Genomic DNA, 11,314 nt, shown 5'->3' with positions numbered 1-11,314 from the left:
TAGTATAAAAAAAAAAGATCAAGAAAAAGTGGATTTATTGAAGGGAGATTTAAAAACCCAATAAAACAAAAATATAAAAATAGGGATTATAGAAAAAAAAACTCACCAACATCCAAATCATATAAAAAAATTACCACACCATTCATATATTTTTCATTTTTTTATTTTTCAATTTTTTTGATGTGCCCCTAGTTGTGGACATAGGTGGTTAATATAATTAATTTCCCTCCTCCCTTAGAAATATTATGCACAGAAATACACATGTATACAACCCTCTTTTAACTACATTTTCAATTCAATTCCGAAATAATCACATCTGTTTCACTTAATGATTTTCTAGCACTCTAATTTATTTTTCCCTATTTTTCTCTAATATATTTGGGCCAAAATCGAATTAATAATACTAACCTTTTTATTTACTGAATTAATATTGCTGTTGCACATTGCGGACTAGGACTTGGACCTTGGACACTCAAGACTCTCTCTCTTAATCCATTTACTTTAGTAACGGCAGATTAATGGGATAATTGTTTGATTTTTCGTGTACTTAAAGGACTTTATTTTATTATAATGAAGCATATTTCGCTGGCATTACTCAATCGAGAGAGAGGACTTTGTTTCCTAATAATTTTCATTCTGATCTTTAAGGGTCTTCAATGTGACGCCAAATGTCCTTTTCGCAAATGAAGTGCTTATTTTATTTTATTATTTTGCTTTCTTTAGTACATAGATAAATTCCCCAAGAATAGTATTGAGCACATTGGTGAGGATAAAAAAAAAAAAGAATAGAGCACATTGTTACCCCTTGTTGAAAATTGTTAACCTCTTAGGAAAGAGTTCATACAAGGTTGCAATCCTTTTTTCCCCCATAATGTTATAAGATTAGAACTAAGGTGTACCTCAAAAATCAATTAGAAAAATGTGTTTTGAAATTGGAAAACCTTCTTATTCATCTAGACTTATATATATATATATATATATATATATATATAAGTTCTAAAATAATACATCAAGTAACAAGTTATCTAGACCATTTATTTTTAAGATTTTCAAGTGTTTACTTATCTCCTTGATCTGCACGATTTTTGAAATTTTAAATTTCATGATTAGGCTGAACATAGATTTTGAAGTCATTATGAGGTTTCCAACAATAGATTTACATCTTCTGAGAAAATTTAAAGATGCGCCTTATTTGTACAATATAAGATTGGCACCTTATACAAATGTCACACCCTTCTGAGCTAAAATTGCAACGCTTCAGATCCTGTCCAACTTGGGTAAGTCCCAGCTCAGATAAATATTGTTTCGGATAACCTATAATTGGGCCATGGGTATTTTCAAAGGGCCACCGCTTAACAAGTAACTTGAAGGACTTGGGCCCAATACTACATTTTAAGAGGAGATAGACGCCCAAATTTATGAAAGAGGGGTCCAATACGACCTTTTTTCTAGAAGGTATACAACCATGTTATAACCACCTTTATTTGTTGGATTTGAAATACTGTGATTGGATCCGGTACTAGTGACTATGCTCAAAGCTTATAAAATTTTTTCTCCAACTTTACACTCAACTACTCAAGTTCATATATGATGGCGGGGGGTAATTGTGACCTTCTTGTCTTAAAGACAAACCGTGTTATAGTATGTAATTGCATGACAACCCAACCCCCTCCCCTACCCTCCAACTCCTTTTCTCTTGAAGAAGGAATTGCATATTTTAAGACCATTTACTATTTATATAAGAAGGTCCCAATCATCCATAGATGTCAATGTATAATCTAACAACTTAAAGTTTGTCACAAATGTATAAAAACGATCAATAATACATCCATAGCCTCCCAATTTCACATCTAATTATTAATGTTAATTGTGATCTCCCTGTACCAAAAGCAAACAATCTAATAGAAAAATTTACCTCTTAAATATTTTTTTGACAATAGCACTCTCGTCTCTAAAATTGACATTCCCATTACCCTGTCCACACCCTTGCATTACTTGCCTGCATCGTGGGACACTGGAATGAATAAGACTGATGTTGAATTATTGTGATGGCCACATATTTGGCCTGTAGGTCACATGGGTTGCAAAGGAGCCAACTTGTTGATTATAAACCACGCTAATCCCGGCATAACTGCTATGTAGTTAAGAGAAGGTTCCCCACTGTATTCTTAGTGTGGAGCAAATGATCAATCAAAAGATTTCCAGGGCTATGAGCATGGTTGAACTAGAGATAGTTACTCTTAGCGGTTGTAGAATCTTGATTTATGACTTTTTTTTTCTTTAATTTTGATCCATTTTTACCCAAAAAAGGATATGAATTTACAGTTAATTTAAGAATAAACCAAACGATTATATGCTCTATATCGGATGTTCGCTCATTTGGGTTAAATTTTTATCTAGGAGTAATTCAGTGACCTCAAATTTTGCGGATATAATGTCTTCCACCTAGCAGCTAGCCTCTTATTGAATTAAAAAAAAAATTAAAAAAAAAAAAAAACAAAAAAAAGGTTATTGTGTTCTTGAGAAAAGTAAGTTCTCAGATTGAGCAGTTCAAGTAATGAATAGGCTATCAAATTTTTTTGACAGTGAGATCGACGTATATAGGATCTCATGCTCCTTATTTTGTTTATAAAAGCACTCACATCTAGTGATTGTAAATATTTTAGATTAAAAAGTTTCCTAGTTAGGTATTAGCTCAAGGGAGTAAGTGCAGGGAACACGATCGACAAGTAAACCAACCCAATCTTTGTGGGTCTAATGTGGATCACTTTTATGCGAAGGCATATTATAGCACTAAATGGTACAAAATTCAAAATGTGATAAGGTCCTTTGTTTTATGTTAAATAGTCACAATCTCGTTAGACTTGAAATGAGGTTTTTGAGATGTATCATGGGCTAAGAGTACTGCCATTGACTAGGAATATTTGTGTAGTTTTTTCTTCTTCTTCTTTTATTTTTTTTACTTTGTGTGTAAATGATACATTCATAGTTGCTTGAATCCACATCTGATGGCTAAGGATAATTGGGTTATCTCATATAAAACTATACAATATTATAATAAACATTCCCAAATTCTTTTTCAGCTTAATAAACATAGCCAAAATTATTACTTCTTAAGCCGATCGATGTCGGACTAATTGATGGGTTTTCGTAGTATGTTATGTTCTTTGGGTCCTTATTCGGTATCCATGGACTGCGATGTGCTTTTTGTGGCTATGATGGTGTATTCTCTAGTAGGGTTGAGAATTTATCCGGTTTGGGTCTAAAACTCGAATTTTGGATCCGGGTATGGATCCAAGATTTGGATTCGGTGGGTCGGATCCAAGATTTGGATCTGACGGGTCAGAGGCAAATCTAAAACTTGGATATGGAATAGTAATTCAGATTGGATTTGGGTAGAGGTGGATTTCATTCGGATCCGACCTAGTATGTGTGTGTGTATAGTAATTTTTTGTGATATAATACTTTATAGAAATAAAATAATTTCTTTTGGATCCGATCAAATCTAGATTTGGATCCAAATCCCATATATTCTTTTTGGATTAATATCTGGATCCCGGTGGATCCTGACCCAATCCTACCCGTTCTCAACCCTATTCTTCAATGATCATCATCCTTTGAAAAATACTTGAAAACTAAGATATGTACTATGTGGCCTAGCCGAGCCTAGTTAGGCTAGCCTTAAACACTAGGGCTTGGGCCATAAAAAGTGGCCCAAGGCCGAGGGTAGGGCTAGCACCATGACCATGACTAGATTGGTCTGACCATTTTTTATAGTTTTTTCGTGTCTTTTATGGACGCGGTTTAAATGAGTCAGCCGACTTAGCTATTACCGTGCGGTCCCTTCTGTTGGCTATCTAATGTCCATCTCTAAGATTGATGTCAAAATATGTTACATCCACTAAAAGTTAAAATGGATGCTGAAGAAAGGAATTAAAAAAATAGCATTTATATTTTTATAAAAAGAAAAATTTCAAATCTATATCATTGTCATGGTTGAAATCATTGAACTCTGAAATTTTGGACCAAAAATACATCTTTGGGATATATTTAGTAAGGATACCGCACAAGAATGGTGTGAGTCAGGAGTCGACTGACTCACCATTCACTTATCCTTCTTTTATTCTATTTGTCCCGGCCTGAACCGGTTGGGACTCAGGCTAGAGGCTGGGCAAGGGCCTCTTTGGCTGGGTCTAGGACGGGCTGGGTCCAAGCCTACCCCTATATGGACTAGGGTCCGGGGGGACGGGGGCAAGCTTGGCCTCGCCAGCCCTAATAAGAACACACGGTTTTCCATTTGCTTTCAAACAAAACTAAAGATTTCATTTGTCGAGAGGTGTGAAGCCTACCCCACTCTCTCATCTTACGCGTCTTAGGTGGGTGGGAGAGGTTGACTGTGGATTTTGGTCCCTTTTTTTGATGAGAGAGGTGTTCTCTCAGCTCTCTCATACAACTTTAGAGAGAGAAAGAGAGTATGGGAGATCTGAAAGAGAGAGAAAGAGAGAGATTTTCTTAATGTAGGGAACCCCGTCCGGCTCGAAGATACTACCGGCCGGCCGGCGGGCGGGCGGGCGGTTTAGAAAGAAATAATAGCTCTTGTTGATGTGAGAGAGAGAGAGAGAGAGGAGAAAGATTTTGTTAAATTGGTGAGCCACGATTGAAAGATAGTATCTTCACATTTAATAATTGTTGTAGCGTCATGGTCTCTTTTCATTTTTTTTCTCCCATTCATGGAATTCTTTAACACCCGAGTTTTGGAACTTGTGGTATGGCCAACGTCATGGCCATGGCCATGGCCCCCTCCCTCGTGCAATTATTAAGGGGAAAAAAAAGTTAAATTTGGTTTGAAGAAACTCACACAGAATGCACATCACATGACCGACCCTTTGAAGCTTCCGTAGCCTTTCTTTGCACTTCGTCTAAGAGCTTAGAGAGAGGGAGGAGACAGCACAACCGTTTCACTTGCAGAAGCCACATTTCTTTTTTCATCGAAAATGTGAGAGACGTAATCCTAAAGTTCACCATCACATGATTGCTGCGTTCCCCAAGAAAACCTAACTTGAATGAATCATTTTTTTATTTTCCTCATTAGTAAAAATAGATAAATTATTTTTATTTTATTTTTATTTTTAATGAGAAAATAATATTTTACTCAAGTTAAATAAAATATTTGTTTTGTTAAGTTTCTATTGTTCTATTTGGCACTTTTGGGGGGATGTATATTAACAAGGGGAGGCACATCGAATGATGGGCCGTTGTGTAAATGTGGCTAAGGTTGATTCTTTTGATTATAATTTTAGACTTGGTTTTTGTAGATAAATGCTGCCATGGTTTTGGGAGCAGTAAAAGAAGCCGCTAAAAGCTTTTTGCAAAGACGTTGCATGCACTGAACTTCTGAGTAAAATAGTAACAAAACATTCTCTTTTCTCTCTCCAACTTACTCTCTCCCCTCCCTCTCTCTCCATTGCATCTTTTTCACGCACACAAAATTCTAAAGTTCTTTGAATTGGTGTAACTCCTACTTTTTTATCTCTCTCACACACGTACATACATTTGATTTGACTTGATTTTATATATATATATATATATATATATGAATGAATGAAGGCCACTTACTTTTGAGTTTTGACACAAAAAAACCCGTTACAATCAAATTGTGCAATAAATGCAATCAGGAAACTAGCACGTCCTATTGACAAGGCTAAAAACTTGAAAACAAAATTTCAACTTTGTCACGCACCCTAAGTTCGTAGATTTCACCACATGACAACTAAAAATGATGAACTCGGATGCAATCGATTAAGTTCACACTCACTCTCCAACCCAAAAATTCGTCAAATTAATAACTCTCTCTCATATCAAAATTCAAAATAATTCAAGCCCCTCATGTGCATAAGATAGAGATTGTTGGCAGTTAAAAATTCAGCCAAGTTCGTCTTGCCCTTCATTTGACATTTAACTCATATCCGGTTTCTAATCAATCATGAAGAGATCCTGGGGAAAATAAAAGAAAAATTCAAAATGAATATCTTCAGCAAAATAACTCTAAAATATAGAAAAATATGACATATTATCCATATATTGAATAACTTATGTTAAAATAAAAAACAAGTATTTGATAATAATAATTCAACTTTAAAAAATGATAACAAAAGGTAAAAATGAAGTAGTTACTTAGTAGTATTAAGGAAGTGTGGCCATGTCACACATGTGCAGCTTTTGGGGCCTAAAACAAGAGGTACCCATTTCTCATCCCTTCCCCTACGGATCTTGCCTCTTTAAGAGGGACAAGTCCTTTTATTCCCCCTTTTCCGTTTTTCTAATTTTTTTTTTAAAATTTAGTTTTCCAAATTTGAAAATCACTTGACTTGAAACTCATGAAATGGTAGGAGGAAAAGCAGGTTAAATTATTTGGTATTAGTAATTAAATTTTCTTTAGACGGACATAAACTTTCTTAAGATCGTGTTAAGCCATCTAAATCTTTTCATTACCATCAAAATTAGTGTTTTGAAACCTGGCGATTTCCAATTTAAGTTGTCCTTTTGGATAGGAATAGAATGGAACTGCATTGGTTCTAAGATGATATGGTTCTCAATCCTATTCTCACCAAAGGGTCCCGTATATATTTTTTTATTTTTAAAAGTTTATTTAATGTCTTATTTGTTTATCTCCAAAAAAAAAAAAGTCATTCATGAGTCAGCGGGTGCAAGAGCTCACTGATTCAGTAACGTCCATCTCTAAAATGGATGTTGTAAACAACTCACAGGGCTAAAATGAATTTAGATATAGTAGAAATTTCCTGTAAGCAATTTAAATTTTATATATTGAAATTTTTCTTTTATTTTCTTATTTATGATCATCTTAACCTAGATCATGAATCCCTCACATTATAGAATAAAAATCCTTTATCAAGATATGCTTAAGTGGGGGTATGCATTGCACAGTATGAGTCAGCTGGCTCATTAGATCTCTAATCCCCAGCCTATAAACTCCTATTTTAATTTAGAGTATGGTTTATATAAAGCCAAGGCTCTAAACAATCAAAGTAAAGCGCACCTTCAAACAGTGTTGAGAAATATGCTTTTAATATTGAAAATATTTGTGATAGCCTTAAAATATATTTGTATCTGTAATTATAAAAATCAAAGCTTCAAAAATAGTAGAGATCGAGCAGATCTATGAAAACCTGAAAATCTTCAAAATTGATAGTTTAAAAATGCATTATAAGATACACTATTTCCAAAATTTGAAATCCATGTTTTTCTCATGTCCATGTATCTTGAAGTCGAGATGATCAATTTGGAGATATCTGGGCATAAAAACAAGCTCTTTTAGTGAAAGTTTTTAGGTATTCCTTAATGTGATTGTTTAGAGCCTCGCACCTATATAAAAAATTTCTCTTAATTTATATTTTTAAATCAAATCGCCAATCCAGTTATCTCCTCCAATCCCGCTTTTGAAACACGGATAAAAACGAAACCACCTCTACGGCTCCGTATACCAAGGCAAAATGTGTTCACAAAAAGCCAAGTTGCCACCGTCTTTGTGTGTATGCATCTACATAATTAGGCTTAGCCACCCGTGTGTGTCAAGGAGAGAGAGAGTACTCATCATTTTTAGCTTTTCAAATGGTTGTCTACTTCTATAACTAGAGAGAGAGAGAGTACTCATGATTTAGAGCTTTTGAAATGGTTATATAGTTCTATAAAGAGAGAGAGAGTCCTAATATTATTTTGCTTGTCAAAAGGGTTGTGATTTTTTATTATTTTGCAATTTATTTACTCAACCATAGTACTTTCTCAAGTAGGCCTAACATTTTTCTAAAACCAGCAACATTGGCAGTGGTGCCCCCCTCCCCCCGTTTTAAACAAGTAATAAATTAGTTCCTCCTCAACTCACCTATAAAACCTTGAAAAACTCGCAGGACTGCCAAACAAAAGAAACCATGGCTTCTTGGGTTCACTCAATCACATCTCCATTGAAAAAGGCCTGCACTTTTCTCTCCCCTACAAAGCACAAGAAGACCCAAACAGGTGCCTCAATGCTTCAAAAACTCTCTTCCTCTTTCAAATTTTATTTGGGAGAAATTGCTTGCTGTGTGTGTGTGGTGGAGAAATTGATTGTACTGTGTGTGTGTGTGAGAGAGACAGCGATAGATTCAAATAACTTGTGTGCAAATTGCAATCTTTTGATCTCTTTTTTTGTGCATGTTTTTACAGAGCGTGGGAGGCATGACAATGATCTACATGGTGAGGTGATGGCATGCGCATATGAGGATGTGCAGGTCATGTGGTCCATGCTCCATCACCATAATACAAAGCCAAGGCTATGTATGCATGGTGAGTCATGAATGATGGTGCCATGGCATGGGCGACATGCAACATTTGTAAATACATCTGCATCATGGAGATGAGACAGAGTCTCTATTGGATGGTAGTCTCCGTATAGGGAGACAAGCTTAGATGGTATCCCCATTAAAATGGTGAAATTTGATGAAATGAATTAGACAAAAGAAAAAGAAAAATCGAAGTTTATTTAAATGGGTTCACTCTTTGCTTCTCCCTCCCTCGTTGTTTGCTTTTTTTTTTCTTTTTTTTCTTTTCTTTTTGTACCTCTTTATTATTACTATTTTGGGTTTTGGCTTCCCATGCTATAGACTAAAGGGTGGCCTAAAAATTTTGCAATTAAATTTTCTCTTTGAAAATTATCTCTTTCGGTGGATGATTTTCATTTATTTATTCATTTTTTTTAAATTTTGCCTATCTTTTGCGATTCTGTGAGATTAATGTCTACGGATTTGCATCCATTAATTATGAATTTGGGGAAGGCCTCGCACATTTATTTTTATTACGAAGCTGCATTAGAGAGAGAGAGAGGGAAAGCTGCAGTGGAGAGAGAGAGGGATGGAGGGAGGGATAGAGAGAGTCTTTTGTAAAAGAGATAACAACTTTATTACGAGTATCGAACTAAGAAATTTGGCCTAGTCAAAAGTGGTTTCCGTGGTAGAATAGGGTGGACTGGATTTTAGAAAAAAGAAAAGAAAATAGATATAATAATTTAAAATTACAAAAATGTATCAAAAAATCTGCACACCTTCATTCATACAAAATAGCCAACCAAACTCACTCAAATATATTTATATATTGTGTTCGGCAAAAATCAATTTTTACATTGGACTAGATTGAGGTCGAATCTCCAATTTGGTCTAGATTTGCAAAGTATGATTTATATTGGCTGAGAGAGAGAGAGCGATGATTTTACCGAGAGGGGATGCTTCGGGTGAGTCCATTTGGACACACCCGAGTATTGTATTATTTTATGGTCTTTTTTTTTTTCCTTTTTTTTTCTCTTTTTTTTATTTTATTTTTTAAAAAAAAGTTGTTAGAGAAAGTCCAAAACTTGATATATAAGGAATGTGGTAATTTTTTTTTTGTGGAATTATCGATGAGGGTGAGGGATGATGTTGGTGAAATCAGAAACAGGATAAATCAGGGTAGAATGCTGAATCTTGGGACAAGAATAATAAAGGGTTGGTCAATATTTTAAATTTTTTTAAGAATAGGCCAAAAGTTTTGTACAATGTACTGAATGGAGATAGTCATCGTCCTTATAATCAAAGATTGTCTGTGTCTGGAGCTTCATCGAATGGGGTACGACCTCGGAGATGATTTTAACGCACGTTAAACATACAAGCGAGAAAGATTTTTGCATGAGAGGGGAAGGACATCTTTGCGTTTGAGTACATAAGAGTGAAACTATATAGAGAGAGAGGGAGATTTGAATATTAATACAGAGATCTTTATCATTTAAGAAATTCCTTTTCGTCATTTGAGAAACTATAGAGAGTTCTTTTGTCATTTGAGAAATGCTTTGTGTGATCTAAGAAACTATATAGAGATCTTGTCATTTGAGAGATTAGAGAGAGAGATTTGGTATGGGAAACTACATAGAGATGTTTTGTGATTAGAGAAGTACCTTTTGTTATTTCAGAAATTATAGTAGTGAGGTACCTTTTGTTATTTCATAAATTACAGGAGTGAGGTACCTTTTGTTATTTCACAAATTATAGAGATTTACATCTTTACATTATATAAATTACAGTGGGATATATATATAAATGAGGTTATTTCCTCTTGATACAAGGTGGTAACATTAATCTTGACCATTCGATGTGAAATTGGGTGGTTGCAATTATTCTATTGACCAAGTTCAAACTTCAAAAAAAAAAATTCGACCTTTTTGACACATCCAAGCTATCAAATTTCATATCAGATAGTATATGAAATTGTGACCACCTTGTATAGAAGGTAAATGGTCTCGTTGTATACAATCCATATATATTTGGGTAAATAACTATAGGGTTAGTTAGGGTAGAGAGAGAGAGATCTTTACCTATGATAAACTATAGAGTGAAGTCTTTTGCCATTTGAGAAACCCTTGTTGTCTTTTAAGAAATTGTAGAGCAGTGTTTTGTAAACTAGGCGGTGCAACTCATATTGGGTCGGTCAAAGGCCAATCCAAGTGGTCTGCCTAGGTATTTAAAAAAAAAAAATCTAAAAAAATATGAATTTTTTTTAAAAAAAGATTTGTTTGTAATGTATTTTTTATTTTTTATTTTTATTTATCATTTTAGTAAAGAGTAACAATTGTTTGGCTATGTTTATTTTTTTTTACATCTCCCATCTTGTATTAAAAAAATTCAAAAATACTTCTAAACACAAATTGATTTTTTAAAATTTATTTTTCCACTACTTTTCAACTTTGAATCTGTTTTATTTAATTATATTTTAAATATTATTTCATATTTTTAATTTTTTAATACTTTTTGGACCTATGGGGACCTGCCGGGTTACCCATGTCTGGTTTTTGCGGCCGGTTCACTTTTTCGAACACCGCAGAGAGATCGTTTTATTCCTTGAGAAACTACTTTGGTACTCTTGCAAATTAATGGGCCATTTTCACATGTTGAAACACACGAATAGTCATAGAAAGTGAGAGAAATGGAGAGAGATTTTATTAAAGTCCCAATGCTCAGAGATAGATTTATTAAAGGCACAATGCGTGAGATCTTTATTTTATACTATCAAGGCACACTGTACACTGTTCTTTTACAAGTGGATAAGCTTCACTTTATTGCAATTATTAGTATTATTATTAACACAAGAACCCATAAAGAGGCACACTGTTCTTTACCCAGCTATAACTTTATATTATGACCACCGAGAATCCAAGATGCCAATTGTATTATTCATGATCAACCCAACAAAAAAAAAAAAAAGAAAAACAAAAAAAAAAGAAAAAATAGAATCACCT

The 11,314-nt window shown here is 34.3% G+C and overlaps 1 protein-coding gene across 1 annotated transcript; it reads left to right on the top strand.

Moving 5' to 3' along the window:
* The first annotated feature begins 7,919 nt into the window (after nucleotides 1-7,919).
* LOC18430155 (SsrA-binding protein) lies at nucleotides 7,920-8,685 on the top strand. The gene is made up of 2 exons (XM_006840316.3): nucleotides 7,920-8,034; nucleotides 8,221-8,685. The coding sequence occupies exons 1-2, from the start codon at nucleotides 7,947-7,949 to the stop codon at nucleotides 8,349-8,351; spliced, it is 219 nt and encodes a 72-aa protein (XP_006840379.1). The 5' UTR covers nucleotides 7,920-7,946; the 3' UTR covers nucleotides 8,352-8,685.
* Nucleotides 8,686-11,314: the final 2,629 nt, after the last annotated feature.

The sequence above is a fragment of the Amborella trichopoda genome, chromosome 2 (genome assembly GCF_054954075.1).
Source record: "Amborella trichopoda isolate Santa Cruz 75 chromosome 2, AtrichopodaSantaCruz75HAP2 v2.0, whole genome shotgun sequence".
NCBI lineage: Eukaryota > Viridiplantae > Streptophyta > Magnoliopsida > Amborellales > Amborellaceae > Amborella > Amborella trichopoda.
The sequence above is the reverse complement of the archived record's forward strand: the minus strand, read 5'-3'. Positions and strand labels throughout refer to the sequence as shown.